Raw genomic sequence first — 19,843 nt, forward strand, 5'->3', positions numbered from 1 at the left:
AATATCCATACAGAAATATATTGTTATGTAATCCTTGTAAATTATATGCGTATTCAGATGCTTCTGTATCGATACATCAACAAATGCTGTGACACAGTTTTGAACAGTTGCTGTTGATGGGTTGCCGGGGATGTTGCTGCTGCTGCTGTTGTTGCTGCTGATACTACTGGATGTGATCTGTGACTGGAGATATTATAACAGACATAGGAGATATATTAGCTGATGAAACAAATATGTGACCATGACAAGATGTAAAGATCGCTGACAGTATTTTGGACCGGCTCACTATGACTGACCTGCTGCAGCTGCTGCTGACTGCTACGAGAACATAAGAGGGAGACGCTCACAGAGACTGTTATTTAGTTCATATAATAAGTTTGCTATTAAATCTATTCAAATACTGATTCTGATTTAATTGATCTTTTTAAAAAGGGCTGATAAGTAGGCTATAATTCAGAGGAATAAGTAATAAACCTGTTTTGCCAATGTTATAATTATTTTAAGGCACACTACGTTTTTTTATTAAGTTACTGTAATAATCCCAGTTGAAGTGAGTTTTTTTTACATAATTACATAAAAAATACCAGACCTCGCAACGCCTGTGAAACCTTTCTCCCTCAGCAAGAAGGAAATGAACAGAGCACCTTTTGTTTATCTGTGTGCAGAAGCAACGTTAGCTGTGGGCGCAGTGTTAGTCGGCAGCTGACGTTACTTCTACAGGCGACACGCAGCGATATAAAACTACTGTGCTGCTCTCTTTGCGTCTTTCTTGTAAAATACATCCAACAACCCACAACAAGCACGTTGAGGTGAACCCGTCTTACCGGCGGGATCGCAGGAGTCCTGCAGGCAGAGCTGCTGAGTCACTAACGGGAGGGCTCGTCACGGATGAGGTCATAATGTGGGTCATTTTATTTACTGCAAAGTTATTATTAATTCATTTTACTCATTGTTTGATTCGGCAGGTCTTCAAAAAGGACCTTTACAAATTTCAAAGTGTGGAGCTGTAGGTTCGTGTTCACTCCCTCAGAGGAGGGAGGGAGATCAAAGTGTTCAGTCTTGTGTTTTCAGTTAAACCTTGTTACATGCTTGCTTTCTCTTTTAAGGAAGTAGTTTGTTGCTGATTGAGTTTAATTTGTCAGTATTATTTAATTGTTAAAAAAAGCTTTATGGTTATTTTGGTTGCAAAGAATCTAGTAGTGTAACGGTTTACTATTACTGCAGTACTAAGTTACTGAATGCACCATCCTTGGTGTGAATGCGCAGCTGGGCGGCAGGTCAGACCTGATGTTATTCAATTCAGCTGTTAACCAACAAGCTAAAGTGAAGTAATGGAACAATGCACCGTTTAGCTTAACAAGGCAGTCAGTGCTGTTGTAGCTGAGTCCATGTTTGACAGTGTGATACAAGTAGTTGCGTTTAACGTTACTTAATGTATATTGAGGCGCGTGAGGCTGTGATTGGATGACAGGTGTCGGTGACCATTGTCAAATGTCACGATCAGCACGGCTGCTGTTCTATCAGTCAGTGATCAGATCAGCGTAGTAGTCAATAAACGGGACAAGAGAGGTCACGTATCAAATCGATTAGGCCTAATATGGGACAGCTACATGCAACACTATTCCAGCAGTTCCGGCCATGATGTGTGTGTCAGGTGAGGTTAAATGACTCGCCCATGGACATTCAGCTTCCTCTCTAGTTCACCAACACATGCTGTTGTTGTGATGTTAGTTATAGCAACAGGAGAGTTGGGAGTATCTCATTCCGGATCTGCTGTGCTAGTCGTCTCATGTTCGCTTCGCAGCAGCAAGTATCAGCCATTTCTAAAGTACAACCTAGCTAATGTTAGTGATATGACTTGCTGTGCCATTGTTCACTCTGTCATGCTATTTGTGCTAGTATTGGTTTTCTCAAGAATTGCACACCTCATCTTTATGATGCAGAGACAAATCACGAGTTACTGCTGGAAATTATATTTAATTTACAATATTTCTATATGGGGATATGTATCATTATCAGCATATTTTAGTCATATCACAGAGACCTGTTTCCAGAGATAAATGACCTTAGTTTCCTTTTGATTAACTTTATAATTTAACATCGAGCCGAGGATTAATGTGGTTCATAGATAAATACAGGAAGGTACCTCACTGACTGCTGCTGTCCATTACAGCGATGCGTCAACGCTGACACCATATTAGTTTAAGGAAGCTGCGCCTTTCTGTTAAGGTAAGAATTCCATCCACTCCCCCAGGATAAACTGTTTCAGACGCTCCCACCCAGCTGGAGGCTGCAGAACCAAAACCTCACGCCACAAGATCACTTTGTTTCCGTCTGCAGCTGGCCTCATCAACAAGGCCCGGGTCCCCCGCTGTCAATGACTCTTACACTCAGTAGACACTACGTATTACATTAACGCACAAACATTTATAATTTATTCCGTGAACGTTTGTACAGTCCATCTTCTTCATTTCAAACCCTGTACAGCTGATTTTAAAAACAGATATGTTTAAAATATTTTATTGTAAAAGTTTCTAAAGGTGATTCTTGACATTGCAGTGCTTTTCTCTTACTGTGTTTATAGTTATGCACCAAAAGGCAAATTTCTTTTCTGTTAAAAACCTGGAAATAAATACAGCGTTGTTCCTACAGAGGGAGTTCAATTTGAACAGGAAGGACTCACTGCTGGTTCGCCTCACATCTTAGTCTCTTAGGAGAGGGGAGTCTATGCAACAGGCGTTAATGAAATGTTTCCCCGTTTTGTTTGGAGTCAGTCTCTATTATCAGTTATTCAGTCTGCTTTGTTTGTTTTGTGCTTTGAGTGTTGTTCAGTTTCCTTTCTTGGTTGGTTTTGATCTGTGCCTGTCTTCGTTCCTGTTTTATTCTGTTGTCTGATTAGTGCGTGGTTTCTCTCGGCCTGTCTGCTTAGTGTTAGTTGGGTCTCTGCCTGTTTTGTTGTTTGGTCCGTTCTGTGTCTTGGGTTTCAGTCTGGATTGTTTCTTGTCTTGTGTTCTGTCTGCTTGTCAGTTTGTTTCTGCTTTTAGGTCTGGTCCTGTCTGTTCCCCTTGATTGGTGTCTGATTTCCTCATGTGCTCCACCTGGTCTTAGTCCACCTTGGTACCTTGTGCTTAAATGTCATTTCTGTTCTGTCCTGGCTGGTTCGTGGTTCTCTCCGTCATGTGTGTCTGCTTGCCAGCCTGTTTGAACTGCCATTATCCTTTGTACTGCCACTCTGGATTATTCTTTGTTATGGATTTTGTGTTTTGCTGCCCAGCGGACAACCTCTGGTCAGTGGGGTTGACAGCAGCTGTGAGTGGGCCACTCTTATTAAGACAGCTTTTAAGATGTTAGCTGTCAGTGTGGTGTTGAGAAGAAACCCGCTTGACACTGTTCTTGATCATAAAAGTTTATTAAATCAAGTTCAGCATCAATTAGAAGCTCTGCAGCAGCTTGGAGAGAGACCCAGCCCGATGGCCACTCTGTCTCTCTGTACATCAAACACAGCTTATATAGGACATGTTTAGTATCTGTTAGACACCATAGAGGGGTTTGAGTCTGCAAAATAAAAGGTCAAACCCATAGAAGGGTACAGTACTATTCTGAGGTAACAAAACAAGGGGTCAGAGGTCAAATTCTATAGAAGGGTTCAGTCCCTACATAACCACCAATCACTGCTCTCCCCTTAGAAGGTCACTGACCCTCTGTCCTGCTGCTACAGTGCTATTTTAAACTGTTATGAGTCAAATGCACAAATATTGGATACCACATCAGCTAGCTACATTTGATAAAATAAGCAGGGTTAATTAGCTGTGTTGGCTATTAGCCAACAACTCTTACTAAGTTTTTTGTTTTAGTTTCTTGTTCCTGTGGGGAAATTTAGTTGCAGCAGAAATCACATGGAATTTGGCAACAAGTAAAAGCCTAAAAGAAAAAAAGACTGCCAAATTTAAAATCTGTCCAGAACTCTGAACCTGAGCTGACGTGTTCGTTGATTATAAAGTGTCTTTACAGATTGTTGCAAAAACCAAGCAGCTTATTAACATCAGCGTGAGAAGATGTTTACAAAATAAATACGTCCTCATCTTCCAGCAGAAACTGAATTTCTGTTCAATTCTTTATTTAAAGTATTTTTTTAAGACATAACCCGTATTAAAACCAGCAAATCACTGAAGTATCTGAAAAAACAACTGTATTTTTGATTCTTTCTTGTATTAATATGTAATTGTGTTTACATAGTATGCTTCTTTTTTTAAACTGATGATGTTGACGTAGCCTATTGTTTTCCAATTTCTGCTTCAAAGGTCAAAGGTTGCTGCTTTTGAAAGATGCTGTAACGAAACGATGGTTACAAAAAGTTACGAAAGTAAGTTCCTTTTTCAGCTGGAGAGAGGACATTACGAATGTGACTCGTGTTAGTCACACAAAGAGCATGTGAAGTGCAGAATTCTCTTCTTCAAGGTTTGTTTTAATTTAGACCAGAGAGGCGACTCTGAGACACGTCATGAATACAAACACACAACAAACACCATCATGTAACTTTTAAATGTCAGAAAAACAAAAGCTGATTTTCTTGCCGTGCACTGACCTCAAAATAAAGCCCACACTGTGTAATTTAAGATGTTTTTATCAGTTATTGATGTCATTGTCTCGTTGTTTTGAGATATACTTCCTCTTTCATTGGTTGTTGCAGTCAGTGGTTTTAGTACAAAGTGAGTTTAGTGTGTGATGAGTAAAAAGTTGTATTTCTAATAAACTCAGCTCAGCGCTTTCACAGGATTGCATTTTCCTACATACGTGTTCACCATTAGAGGACCTGTGAGCTCCTCTCAGACCTGCAGCTGTTTTACGAGTCTGATGGTAATCTAACGTGCCAGTCCCGTGTCTGAGTGCTGGAGTCACATATATGTAGTCGGTAACATTTCAATTTCAAAACGACAGTTTTAAGTGAATGATGTCGGATTAACAAACTGCAACAGCAGCTTTAACATTAAAGTGATGAATACATTAATGCATCAGTAATTATAATCCAGTAATATGTATTATTCAGAAATGGGCCATTCTGCATAATGGGTACTTTTACTTTTGGTAACTTGAGTTACATTTTGCAATCAGGACTTTTACTTGAAACAGAGTATTTCTACACTGTGGTTTTACTGAAGTAAAACATCTAAATACTTCTTCCATCATGCTGTCAGTGATGAAATCTGTCAGATAGTGATGAAGAGTCAGCGGCAGGGATCTCCAGTCTTTCTAAGGAGAGTATCCTGATGTTACACAGTGCTAACAGCTGTTCCTGGGTGTAAACAACAGGGCCGTGACTGAATGGGTCTCCCTCTTTAATACCACATCATTAAGATGGGAGTGACAAAATTGAGTTGAATCGTTTTTTCACTCAGGTAGGAAATCGCCTTGATGTTGTGATACATTGGATCAATCCGATCAGCTGCAGTTTCCAATCAACAACAGATATCCAATAAGATGGCGTGTTGGCCAGTGAAAGGTTTCTGTAAAGGCTGCACTCGTGTATCCTCGCTCCACGGATCAGAAATAAGAGCTTTGGGGAGGTCTGCAAGATGGCAGAACAGAACAACTTCTGGTTCAAGCCAGGATCAAAGAGTGAGGAAATATCAAATAAGAGACTTGGAATGTACAGAAGAGGAACACAATGAGAAATAAGAAGAGGCCAGGGTGTCACTGACTCACAAGGAAGGTCATGAGGAAGTGGATAAATGAGGAAGTGCAGTCAGTCAGCAGCGAGCAGAAAGAAGAAAAGAGGTGAGTGTTCATCAACATTATTATTAGTCTACTGACAGACTGTAACTTTATTACAATGAACTTTACTGACATTAAAACAAACAGGAGGTTGCTGTTGTCCGTTCTGATGACTTTCAGAGTTCTTCGGTTGAAGCTTTCCGATTTAAAGCAGCTGTTTAGTTTCCTCTCAGAGACGAGCTGCTGGCTGACGGTCTCCTGGATCAGGTTCAGAGCAGAAACACACAGCAGGGAGAGGAAGAAGTGTTTTCACTGATCATTGACCTTCCTCTGATGCTGTCCCTGCCTCACTCAGACTGACTGAAGATGAGTGAGGACGGCTGTCTGTCCATGAAGGGGGACGGGTCCACAGAAAGGTCTCCAGACTGCAGTGATGAACCCTCAGACACAAAGTAAGAGACATTTTCTAATCTGAAACATAGAAACAACAGCATTAAGACATCTCTGCTCTACACACCCACAGGTTTATGTGTTCCACGTCCAGTGTTCAAAGGTTTCTTTCATTTCCTGCTGTTTAAAGTCCTGATACATGTGGGCATGGTTCGAATTACGGGAGGGATTAAGATTAAGACTTGGACCCCCCCCAGAAGAGAAGAAAACAACAGTTCAGGGGGTCTTTCTTACCTGTAATTGTAAATATTACAATATATTTATTCAAGAAACTTGAAATAAGATTTCAGACACCCCTAAAATGGACCGTACCATTTCCTAACTTTGACTTTGAAAGTCTTGTCTGCCCACATCATTCGCAGCGGCAGATGCTCCAGTCCAGTCCACCTCACGCTGGTGGAGACGCTGTAATGTCACTAGCTATCTTGCTTCTTTAATACACTTAACTTTCCTACCTTCAGAGTTTCGTAATTAGCATTTCTTTTACTTAAAATGTGCTATCTGATGTTAGCTAGCTGAGAACCCATCATATCATGTGATTACCACTATATCCATATTTCATCTAATTGTCAGCCAGCACTGGTACTTAGGCATGAGCAGTGGAATAGAGGATTAGTTATTGTAGAGATACAGTTTGACATCCAAATAGTTCATTATTTAATTTTAAGGTTTTTGTGAGTCTTTTTATAATAAACAACCATTTGTTTTCACTCTGGAATTCTGGAGTGTTGAAATCCAGGTTTGTTATTTCAAATGTATTCAGTTTCAGTTTTATTTATGTAGCACCAATTTATGAAAAGAGTCATCTCATTCCCCTTTTCATATAGAACAGGGAAGAGATCCAATAATTCCTAATTCCCCAACAGTGTCTGACTGCTGCTTTATTGAACCCAGATTACACTGCATTCACAGTCAACATGAGCAAGAGGAGGTATTTCCTAAAAGTTTAAGTTTAAACTTACAACTTGAAATGAAAAGAATCAGGAACTAGAGATTGTAATGCAGCCTGTATTTTATGATAGTGTCTTTGGTTCTGGTTCAGCTTAGTGCGGGTCTGACTTTCTGCCAGTTTTGCTCTAGAATACTTGGTGACCACAAAAGTTGTTTTGTGGTATGGGGCACCCATCAACTGGTGGAATGAATGTGATTTATCATATACAGACTGATGATATTAATGAAATAAAAATAAAAATTGTAAGCATTGTAAGATTTTAGTTCACTGTTTCATGTACCTGTGCTATACAGGGTTTCCTTTATGACCGGAAAAAAGTTGACCCCCCTGGTTGTCACTGTATAATCGCACCCTGCATGTGGGAATAAATGAGGACTGGAGCGGTTCAGTACTTTCTGGGGAAGGTAGAAGCTAGATCACTGTCTGTAGGATGATTTGGTGGATTTGATCAGCTGACAGGTTTGCACAACAAACTTTAAACACTTGGAGGAAGGGTGCAGCAGTGACAGAATAATGATGAAATATAAAGCAATCGGATGCTGCAGGGATAGATGTGGCAATCCCAAGTGACCGCAACATCAAGAATAAGGAACACGAGAATCTTGAGAAATACCAAGGGCTGAAAGAGGAGCTAGAAAAGATGTGGAAAGTAAGAGCAACAGTGGTGCCAGAGGTAATCTGGGGGCTGTGACCCCCAAACTGGGAGAGTGGCTACAGCAGTTTCCAGGTAAAACATCAGAGGTCTCTGTCCAGAAGAGTGCAGCTCTGTTTATCACTTGCTTCCCATGTTAATAAAGACTATGTTCTTCAACAGATGTTTTATCTTGTGCCCAGACATGTTTACTTGAGACTACAAATCTGACCCTGAACATGGGATACAGAAATAGAATAGAATAGAAACACATAAAGTTCTACCACCCTAACGCAATTCCCCACCCATCTGGTCTATGAGGTGGTTCAGTGATGTTCCGAGACACCTCCCAAATCCCCAAACTATACCTAATCTTGCTTGCTTTCATTACGTCTCACCTCTATTGATAAACAGAAACCACCTAGCCTAAGGCAAAAGTAACCCTACCCCTAACATAAAAATCCTAAACAAATACTACCAGTAACACTTCATGGCAGTATAACATCAGGTCAACTAAACTTCAGGGATATCAATCTGTCCAGTTTGGAAACTGAAGCAAATGTGAATCAGTGTCACATGCTGTGGTACAAATGAAAGTGACAACAGGCCCAAAAGGGAACAGTTTTGCAGATGGTGGCCACAGATAGTTGAGATAGCTATCACCTTATCCTTCTTGACTGATTGTTTTCTAGCTGCGTTTTTGTAGTTTACTTGCAGCCTATTCAGGTTGCACAGGTAATCCTGGATTTTACCCAGGATGGCACAGCAATATGTGCCATTGCAAGGTTTGTTGTTTCTCACAGCACAGTTTCAACAGCATCAAGGAGATACCAGGAGATGGGCTGTATAAAGGTATCAAGGACCGGTATCTGCTCCTTCGTAGGAGGAGGAACAGGAGGAGCACTACCACAGCCCCACAAAATGGCCCCAGCGGGCTACTGGTGAGCATGTTTCTGACCAAACTGTCAGAAACAGTCTCCATGAAGGCCTGACTTCCTCCAGTGAGATCTGAGCTCACAGCCCAGCACAGGGCAGGTTGACTGGCATTCGACATTCAGAGAAAAATGCTACACCAGAAGCCCCAAATCTTTAGCCATTGCCCCCAGAGGCTAAATTGGCATTAGACACCGATGGGTGCTGAGACTGACTACACACACTCTCTAAACACACTGACTAGTCCATTCTAAAACATATTCTCTTTTATAAAGGAGACATCACATTATTGGAGCCCATTATTCCCATGTTTAATTACATCTTTTTGAACCTTTTTGCAATTTTTTGCAAAGAGTTTTGTGTTGTATTCTTAAAATTACGATGGTATAAACACAACTTCACATCAATTACAATCTTATTATAAAACAGAGTGTGTAGGCAATTCCTGGATGATGAAAACATTGATGCCATTGACTAGCCCTCATGTTCCTCAGACCTGAATCCTAGTGAGAAGTTCTTGGACATTATGTATCGTGCGTCGGACACTGCCAAATAGACTGTCTAGGAGCTCATTGATGTCCTGGTCCAGTTCTGGAATATCCCTCAGGACACCTCCGCCATCTCATCAAGAGCATGGCAAGTCGTTCTCAGGAGTGCATACAGACACATGGGGCCCCTGCACTCTACCAAGTCACATTATGAGTTGTCATGATGCAAGTCAAGCAGGTTGGATCAGGCAGTGATAAAAATTTTTACTTACTGATTTTGGTTTCAATTGACTGTTGTTGGCCATTTTGTTCTGAACTTTGATTTCATTACGTATTTCGTTCACCCTCACTCAGCTCTGTAAATACTTTGTGCTGGCCTTTATGCGTGAATCAGAACAGAAACAGTCTGTGAAACCAAGGGTTAGGTACAATACTTTGCTATAATAATCTACAATAATGTCTTCACAGAGAGAGCCAGAGGAGTCCTGTTTCTGTGGAGGAGCAGCCGTCCTGCTGTGCTTTGTGTCAGGACGTCCTGGAGGATCCAGTCTCTACCAGCTGTGGACACTGGTTCTGCAGACAGTGCATCACTTCCTACTGCGACCAGTCTGCTTCATCAGGAGACTCCTCCTGTCCCCAGTGTGGAGACAGATCCAGAACCAGAGCTGGACTGCAGACAGCCAGTCAGAGCAGCTCTGTACAAAGTAAGACTGGATCATTTACTCTTTATTATTATTTCAATTAAAGAACACAGATACATACGTGCCAGCTGAGCCTTAACACACTTAAAAAACACACATAAAGAAGATGAGAAAAAAACAATAAATAAAAAGGGGCACAGCAAGTGGAGGATCTGGCTCTACTTTACTAACATAATCTACATGTAGCCTATATGAATACACACACCTATCTATATACATATACATACACTGAACAAAATTATGAATGCAACACTTGTTTTTGCCCCCATTCATCATGAGCTGAACTCAAAGATCTACGACTTTCTCTATGAACACAAAAGGCCTATTTCTCTCAAATATTGTTCTCAAATCTGTCAAAATCTGTGTTAGTGAGGACTTCTCCTTTGCTGAGATCCATCCACCTGACAGGTGTGGCATATCAAGATGCTGGTCAGACAGCATGGGGATTGCACAGGTGTGCCTTAGGCTGGCCACAATAAAAGGTCTTAGGCTGGCCACAATAAAAGACCACTCGAAAATGATCTATGATTAAATCTCCGATGTTGAAGCTTGATGTCTGTGAAGGTTCTCAGTCATCCAGGTCATAGTTATCCAAAGAATGTTAAGAACTTGGTTGAAGATACAATGCCTTAGCTTCCTTCTATATATCATTGTTAGGGACAGATATACTGGGCAGTAAAGATCTGCTGTTCCAATGTGACAACCTGCTGCTATCTGTTCCAAATAATAACAAGTAATTGAATATGTTGCATGTTGAGATTAAAGAAAGACATAGTCTTTACCTGACAGATTTAGATGTTTCCAAACATCAATCAGTTCCAAGTCCAAAAAAAGGACCACAATGGAAATAAGCCGTCTGGCTTCATTGTGTTTTTATCCTTTTGATGGTGTCTGTAGCTGGGGCATCTCTTGTTGGAGGCGCCACTTTTATATTTAGAATCAATAAAGAAGCTCAATCAATCAATCATCTCTGATATTATTAAGGTTTTCTAATTTGTTTTTACTTCAAGGCGAGGGTTCAGAATCGCCCCTGCATATAAGAGTCCCCTTGTGATTCTGTTGCAATCCAGTATTTGTACATAAAAATCTGGCACATAGCCAGGGGAAATATATACATTATAGAGGGTAAACAAATTTCGATAAATTTTTCCTATATTAGTATGAATCTGCATTCTCTGTCCTTTATAGTGGCTATATACATTATATACCTTACTCTTCTGGAAATCAGTATAACTACTCCTCTAGTACGCTTGAACCATTTGAGAAGGAAAATACTTAAATCCTTGTGTTTCAAGTTTTCTGTGTTCTGTCCCGTCATGTTGGTTTCTTGCAAGAATGCAATGTCTACATTCTGTCGTATAAATTTGCAAGACTTTTGTTTTGTTAAACAAGGCTAAGAAGCCCTTTGATGTTTAGAGAAATAAAATTAACAATGTGGTGCCTATGCTTAAAGATTTAGTTTTAGTGCAATATTGCATATTTTACATTTGTTTATTTATTATATAAACAGATCTCTCGTATTTTTAACACAAACCAGTTACACACACTTAGGAACATCAGAACAGAAACTTCCCAGAATGCAGGGACTGTTGTCCCTCTTGGGTCACTGTTGAAGGGTGGAGGGAAAAGACCCTCCCAAATGTTTGGGGCCCTCCCTAGAGGTGGAATGACCGACCTGCATGTACATTCCATATCCCCTAGATATGTCCAACATAAGCCAAATAACTAGTCTGTTCAATCTGTAATATTCAGTATTTGCTAATTGTCTTCCTTTGCATTGTAGCCCACATGTTCCAATCGAAGGAGAAGAGAAGAGATTGACTCAAAGTTTCCTTCTTAATTTCGAGTCAGTTCACTTGTAGCTCTGTGTAGTTTCCATTATTTTAATGTTGGGGTGATCTCCGAAACTCCTGACGCTTTTTTCTCACTTGTGTCTCCATTCGTTTCCTCCTTCCCTGGCGTCAGACTGTTGACATGGAAATACCTTCAGTATGTTCTCTTCCATGCTGGAGCCTGGGTGCTCTCCATTGGTGGCTACCTGGATACCCCGCTTTCTCAGCTCCAGCGGTGGCCTCCTGCGTGTCCCCATAGTTCCAGTGGATTCGTATACTTGTGCCTATGCCTTTCTCTTAAATGCGTTATAAAAACACTATATATACACACACACACATAGGTTCTAATATGTTTTAAGCTTTAAAAATGACTCTCTGCATGATGAGTCTTGGCTCCAAGTTTTAAAGTGTACTGCATGGATTTAAATAATTTACTCTGTAAAGTGATTCTGTTTTAACCAAAGATAACTATTATAAGCAGTTTTCAGTCAAAGATATCAAAGGTCCAGGCTCAAATGCATAAAAGAGATAAGGATCCAGGTGCGAGAAGGGAGTATGATGACAGATGTAAATACCATAAATTATTATCTGTCAATTGAAAACATTATGAGCATTTGTCTATGAAGATTCTCAGTCATCCAGGTCATAGTTATCCAACGAAGGTTAAAGTCAAGGGCAACTGGACTTGGTTGAAGATACTGGAAGACGTTTCGTCCCTCATCCAAAGGACTTATTAAGTTCTGTTTGTTCGTTTTTTTTATCTTGGTTAGTCCATAAATGCATGGAATGGCTTCTCCAGGATTCAAACGGTAATATTGTTCACGGGTGACGGTGTTGTCCTTCTGTAGCTGTTGTAGACATTCTATGGCCTTTTTCTTGTATCCGCTGGTTGGGTCTCGTCTCAGTGTCTCATACGTGTTTGTGTCCATTAGTAGTGTGTTGACTTTGTTCTGGTAGTCCGCTGTGTGAAGGACTACCGTGCATCTTCCTTTGTCAGCAGGTAGGATAGTGATGTTTTGATCCTTGCTCAGAAATGTCACAGCCTTCCTTTCTTGGATGGTGAGGTTGGAAGGGGGGGCCTTCGCATTAGAAAGGGCTGCAGATACCTTTAGTCTGAGCTGTTCCGCTTCTGTTTCTGTTAATTTGTTTTTCCAAATGGCCGATTCTGTGGCTGTGATGAGGTCTACTATAGGTAGTTGCTGTGGTGTAATGGCAAAGTTTAATCCTTTGGCCCGAACGTCTTTCTCTGGTTGGGTGAGTTCCCTATCTGACAAGTTTTTCACCCATCTGTTGTCTGGTTCTTGTCCTTTCTCCTCCAAGATAATTCTCCTGTTTTGTTAGTGCAGCTCGCTCTGGACTGTAGGTTTTGGAATTTCCGGGTCTGTCTTTCTTTGCTTTGTTGTGCTGAGATAGCTGTGCTTTCTTGATGAAGTCCATGACCTTTCCCAGTGCTGTACTGGTCAGATATGTTTCTAGTTTGTGGTGTATGTTGTCCAATTCTTTGTTCAGGGCTTCAATTGTGAAATGTATCTGTCTCACTCTCTCATTCAGTAGCTGGTGTTGCGGTTATGAGCATTTCAAGCCAAGAATAGTAGTTTCAAGGAACCCTTCCGAGAACTAATGGCCATTCTCTGTCAAGAAAAGCCATCTGCAAAAAATAATGATCATTCTGTGCCAAGAACAACACTTCAAAGGGTTACTTTGGAAAACCCCTAAGATTCTGTTAGGAGAAACATTTGTTTGTGAAATACTATGAAATGTTATACAGAAGGGTCTTTATAGCACCACAGTTGATTTAAAATGGATTTTATATGTTAATATGTCCCTTTAGGTTACAATACAATAGTGAATATATTTATGCATGGTTATCTTTATAAAATGTATCTTGACTTTCTGAAGTTCTAATGGTTAACACTTAACTATCCAAAAAATGTAAGACAATATTATGATAAAATCTGATTAACAGTATAGCCCATATTGACATACAAAAAGTAAAATAAATAGTTAGTTGGAAGAAAGTGATAATTAGTACCTAAGTGTTGCCACCAGATGGTATACGATAGTACTGATGCAGTACTGATGGAAAATTACCAAGGAAGAAGGTTTTGAGTGGAAAAGTACCACAGTAGAAGATCACATTTGAGAACGACACCGCCAAAAGTTGCCCTCCGAGTCCTCAGGCACACCGTACATCCGAATGTTGTTTCTTCTGGATCTGCTTTCCACATCGGTCACTCTTTCCCACAGCCTGTGTTGTTCTTTCAACAGGCTAAGCAGATTGCTTTGGTTAAAGCGATGCTTGTTTCCGCATCTAAAATGCGCTCCTCCACCTTGGTGATAACCTGGCCTCAAGCTTGTAGTGTCTTACATCCTTGAGCAGTTTCTGGTTAAGCTTATGTTTTAGGGTTTATAGCTCTGCTTTCAAGTATTTCCTTAAATTCACCTTGAGCTCAGAAATATCCTTGTGCATATCTTTTGTTAAAGTCATGGAGGTCTTTAGAAATAGACATTTCACTGAGCAACTCGTCCACGCAACTTCTTTGCTAGCTAACTTGGTGGCATTGTCTTCGTTGGAAGCATCCAACCAGTCAGAAGGGCGCCATTTGGTCCTTTCAGTTTAGTTCAGTAACCTGATTTTCGAACTCTTCTGACCTTTCTGTGGTGTCTCCATAGTCATTTCGCTTCCTTCAAAAGATTGCGAGGAGAGCTGCCCAAATTAAGTTTTAGGGGTTTTAGAGTCGAGGTGTTGTTTTTAGGACCAATTGAGACTGGACAGATAACTATACGCCTATCCCGAACATGGCTTCACTGGAAGCCCTTGATATTTAGGGCCTGAGCACGAACCGTGCGTGGTCCCTATTGAAACTGTAAAGAATTTTTCTTCTTTTTTCTGCAAAGTAAGCTCAATTTTGGGGGCCTAAACATCCTCGAAAACTCACCAAATTTTGCACACATGTCAGAAGTGGTGAAAAATTTCGTATTTTATGGGATTCGCGCATGGGCGTGGCAATATGACTCGCTACCGCCACCTAGAAAATTTGAGAAATTAGTCCACGTTCAACCTACATGCACGAAATGTTCAGGGGACATGTATCATTTCAAGATGCACAAAAAAGCCTCAAGAACCCATACCCTAAACTCAACAGGAATACGGCCATTTTTGGATGATTTACACACTTTGTACTTTAACGAACTCCTCCTAGGGATTTAGTCGAACCGACTTCAAATTTCTGATGTGCCTTATATTCATAGCGGCAAGTGCTATGTAGCTCCACATAGGGGACACATGAAGTGACATATAACACCTCCATGCAGTGTCGGAACTGCGTAGCAAATTCAAAGCCGCACACACAAAATATGCAACGCGGCCGGCTCACACCCCCCGACGTGCTACAAGAGCGAGGGCCCACCCATCGCTGTTTGCAGCTTTAATCTGATATTGTTTTTATATTAGTAATGCAAACAATCAGCACATATTCTTTGTTTTATCTCACATTGTTTCTCTTCTTTAGTGAGTGGTGGTCTGCAGGAGGTTTTAGATGAACATAAGATCAGTCTGAGGAGGAGATGTGAACGTGTGACTGAAGGAAGTGATGAAACAGGAAGTGGAACCCTCCTCAACAGGATCTACACTGAGCTCTACATCACAGAGGGACAGAGTGAAGAGGTTAATACCCAGCATGAGGTGAGGCAGCTTGAGACAGCTTCCAAGATGGAGATCCTCCATGACACTCCAATCAAGTGCCAGGACATCTTTAAAGCCTTACCTGGCCAACAGAGAGCCATCAGAGTGGTTCTGACCAACGGCGTCGCTGGCGTTGGAAAAACCTTCTCGGTGCAGAAGTTCACTCTGGACTGGGCAGAGGGCTCGGAAAACCAAGATGTCGTTCTGCTGGTTCTGCTCTCGTTCAGGGAGCTGAACTTGATCAAAGATGAGCGGCACAGTCTCCTCACGCTGCTCCATGTTTTCCATCCAACATTACAGAAGGTCCCAGCAGAGAAGCTCGCCGTCTGGAAACTGTTGTTCATCTTTGACGGCCTGGATGAAAGCAGACTTTCATTGGATTTCCACAACAGTGAGGTTGTGTCTGATGTCACACAGAAGTCATCAGTCAACCTGCTGCTGACAAACCTCATCGAGGGGAATCTGCTTCCCTCGGCTCTCGTCTGGATAACTTCTCGACCTGCGGCGGCCAATCAGATCCCTCCTTCGTGTGTCGGCAGGGTAACTGAAGTACGAGGCTTCACTGACGCCCAGAAGGAGGAGTACTTCAGGAGGAGAGTCAGTGATGAAGAGCTGTCCAGCAGAATCATCTCACACATCAAGACCTCCAGGAGCCTCCACATCATGTGTCACATCCCAGTCTTCTGCTGGATCACTGCTACAGTTCTGGAGCACATGTTGACTACAGAGCAGAGAGGAGAGCTGCCCAAGACCCTGACTGACCTGTACTCACACTTCCTGCTGGTTCAGATAAAGAGGAAGAAGCAGAAATACGATGAGGGACAAGAGACGAGTCCACAGGAGCTGACGGAGGCTGACAGGGAGGTTCTTCTGAAGCTGGGGAGGTTGGCATTTGAACAGCTGGAGAAAGGAAACATCATGTTCTACCAAGAAGACCTGGAGCAGTGTGGTCTTGATGTCACAGAGGCCTCGGTGTACTCAGGAGTTTGTACAGAGATCTTCAAAAGAGAGAGTGTGATCTTCCAGAAAACAGTCTACTGCTTTGTTCATCTGAGCATTCAGGAGTTTCTGGCTGCAGTCTACATGTTTCACTGTTACACTAACTGGAACTCAGAGGTACTGGAGGACTTCCTGGGAAAAGACTGGAAATACAAAAACAGTGCCTCATCCCTGGATGTCTTTCTGAGGAGAGCCATGGAGAAATCCCTTGGAAGTAAAAATGGCCACCTGGACCTGTTAGTTCGCTTCCTTCATGGCCTCTCTCTGGAGTCCAACCAGAGACTCTTAGGAGGCCTGCTGGGTGAGACAGACAACAGTCCAGAAATCATCCAGAGAGCCATCAACAACCTGAAGGAGATGAACAGTAATAAGATCTCTCCTGACAGAAGCATCAACATCTTCCACTGTCTGACGGAGATGAACGACCACTCAGTACATCAGGAGATCCAAGAGTTCCTGAAGTCAGAGAACAGATCAGAGAAGGAACTCTCTGAGATCCACTGCTCAGCTCTGGCCTACATGCTGCAGATGTCAGAGGAGGTTCTGGATGAGTTGGACCTGCAGAAGTACAACACATCAGAGGAGGGACGACTGAGACTGATTCCAGCTGTGAGGAACTGCAGAAAGGCTCGGTAAGTCCAGATGTAATTAACATTATAAATCAGTGTACATTTGTGTGGGTGGCGATGGTGCATTGGATAATATACATGCCTTTGGTGTGAGAGACTCAGGTCATTCTACTTACATCTAATAATTGTTGCATTTGACAGTTTTGTCGTCTGTATATCTTCATCTGAGTGATGAAGCAACATGCAAAACTGGTAAAACACAGGGACTTTAGGTTAAGTTTCATCACAGCAGTATTTTATCACAACATATTGCAGTATTTCACAGTAATCAGTGAATGCAATAAAGTAATTATTACCTGAGTAGGTTCTGCACTGTCTTATATCATCAGACATACAGAGACATACCTGATTGTTTACCGCTATGCTTCAGAGTTTGAAATAAGATCTGTTTTATTTTCCATAGAATATATCCTATCCTTGCGGGTCTATTTCAAGTACTATTTAAAAACGATATAATAGTCTTTGGTGATAAATGATCCAAATGTCCAGCGAGGTGCGGACAACTCGGCACAACACTGGTGAAGATGGGGCTTCGTCTCTTTAGCAAGTGTTCCTCTTCTGCCACTACACACAAACATCCTACGCTTAGACAAGAGCACAGACTCCCCGTCCTTAAGGGTTAGAGTTACAATTTAGGATTTATTCATACACTTTAAAAACAATTATAAAATGCTTTTTTCTTTTTACATGTTTAGTGACAACACTACATGTTGCAATTTATATTGTAATAGACGGTATGTTAACTTATTGGGAAAAAACGGTTTCTATGTAAAATCAGACATTGAGCACCCACATATTGCCAAAATGGCATGATCCACATTTCGCTGCAAAAGTTTGACTGTCAAATCAGGCTCTGTCCATCGAAGCACCAAATTATCAACTCTTCGGGATCAGTCCTAGTAAAAAGTGCTAATAAAGGATTATTATTATTAAAGTGTAACCTCTCCTGAAGCAGTCACTATTGTTTATTTATGTGTCCTGAAAGAATTCCTGGCTGTGGACTCTCAGAGACTCACTTTGAAGTTGTGGCCTCAGCAATGAAGTCCAAACCCTCCTATCTGAGAGAGTTGGACATGAGCAAAAACAAGCTGCAGGATTCAGGAGTGAAGCTTCTGTCTGCTGGGCTGGAGAGTCAACACTGTAGACTGGAGAGTCTGAGGTCAGTTCACTTCTTGTAATGAAAAGTTGAGAAATGAAACATTTGATTTTTGAAGCTTTTTAGCTTCCACAGACTCACATTGTGTTCCATAAGTCAGTGGAGATGATATCAGTACTGATGAGGCTGTAGAGTGTGTGAGGGATATGAATGAGGGTTGAGATGAATGGGGCAGTGGGGGGTGCTAATGCTAACAGGGAAGATCTGATGATAGCAGATAGAAACAGGCTGCAGAAAGTTTGAGAGAGACAGGATAAATAAAGAAAAGAATGACATAAGTGCAGCTCAATAAAGGGGAAGTTAGGAACTGTGATGATCATGATCTTTATGATATCAGAAGTGTAATTACTACCAAACAGTTACCACAAAGCAAGCTCAGTTCTTGTTCTCCCCTGTGACACCACAATGGTGGAATGAGCTACCACCTGCCATCAGAGTACAGGCGTGCCTCTCTAACTTCAAGAAACTCAGCAGAGAACACTTCTTCTGAGAACACCTTCCTTCCTGTGATCTTCTTCTTCTGTCTCCTTACATATCCCTTGCATTGATTGCACTATTCCATTATCCCTTACTTCTTTCCTTAGGTATTTACCCCACTGATGCCATACGTACTATTAGCTTTTACTTGTATTTACTGCTGCTCTTAGTAGTATGTATTGTCACTTGTAGATATCTTACTATATTGATGCTTTATTGATGCTTGCATGTTGTTCTTGAAATGTAAGTTGCTTTGGATAAAAGCGTCTGCCAAATGAGTAAATGTAAATTTACTACAAAAAGATCGCAGGTAAGACCAGTCATAATGGTTGTGATTTAGAGCAACAGACTTTAAATAGTTTTTAAAAAGTTTCTGTTTTCTAGTAAAACAAACTCTATTTAGGAAGAGATGTTTGGTGATAAAGTTCAGTAAAATTAGGATCTTCATGAAGATTAAACTGTATATTAACCTCACAGTTCCTCTGGTTCTGCTGCTCATTAGAACATGTCAAAAGGAGCAGCACTCTTCAACAAACAAGTAGTGCACCTTCTGAAAATCCAAGAAGTGATAATTATGAATGACCCATTATCATTAATACTTTTTGTACATACCGACTCTGAGAAGTTTTGTCAAACACGCTGAGGTAATTTTTACTATGGTGCTAGATGCTGATTTTACTCATTTTTATCCTGTATTTTATCAAACATTTTACTTATACTTGTTTTCTCTTGTATTCTATCCAAATACTCCAATAATGCTGTCGTATTTGCACTGCATGCTTTGTGATTTATTATATGTGTGTACCTTTAAGGTTGCTGTATTTGTTTAAAAAGCTTTGTATTTGTTTTGCTTGTATTTATTTTTTCTCCCATATTTCATGTTTTCATTTTTTTTTTATCTCCTATCATTTATTTTTTATTCAGATTGAGGGGCTGTCGTTTGTCAGAGATCAGCTGTGCTTCTCTGGACTCAGTTCTGAAGTCCAACCCCTCCCATCTGAGAGAGTTGGACCTGAGTGAAAACAACCTGCAGGATTCAGGATTGAAGCTGCTGTCTGATGGACTGCAGAGTCCACACTGTAGACTGGAGACTCTGAGGTCAGACACCATTTTTTCCTTCTGTGCTGCGATTAATATGATGTGAAAGTTGTGGTGACACTATCAGTGACAGGGGGTCACACACTACACTAGCTGACAA

At 41.1% G+C, this 19,843-nt stretch overlaps 2 protein-coding genes across 2 annotated transcripts in view; one reads left to right on the plus strand and one right to left on the minus strand.

Moving 5' to 3' along the window:
* The window catches only part of LOC119897314 (NACHT, LRR and PYD domains-containing protein 12-like), a 609,009-nt gene that overhangs the window by 486,068 nt on the left and 103,098 nt on the right, over nt 1-19,843 (minus strand). The window lies entirely within an intron of this gene.
* The window catches only part of LOC119897322 (NACHT, LRR and PYD domains-containing protein 12-like), a 192,647-nt gene continuing 178,488 nt past the window's right edge, over nt 5,685-19,843 (plus strand). Inside the window, exons 1-4 of the mRNA XM_038710943.1 lie at nt 5,685-5,775; nt 5,893-6,164; nt 9,635-9,870; nt 15,212-17,015. Coding sequence (XP_038566871.1) covers nt 6,079-6,164; nt 9,635-9,870; nt 15,212-17,015 — 2,126 coding nt within the window. The 5' untranslated portion in view covers nt 5,685-5,775; nt 5,893-6,078. The remainder of the gene's footprint in view (nt 5,776-5,892; nt 6,165-9,634; nt 9,871-15,211; nt 17,016-19,843) is intronic.

This window comes from Micropterus salmoides, unplaced genomic scaffold, assembly GCF_014851395.1.
Source record: "Micropterus salmoides isolate LMB-PRFRI ecotype aquatic unplaced genomic scaffold, ASM1485139v1 Ms_hic_scaffold_1, whole genome shotgun sequence".
In the NCBI taxonomy this organism is placed as follows: domain Eukaryota; kingdom Metazoa; phylum Chordata; class Actinopteri; order Centrarchiformes; family Centrarchidae; genus Micropterus; species Micropterus salmoides.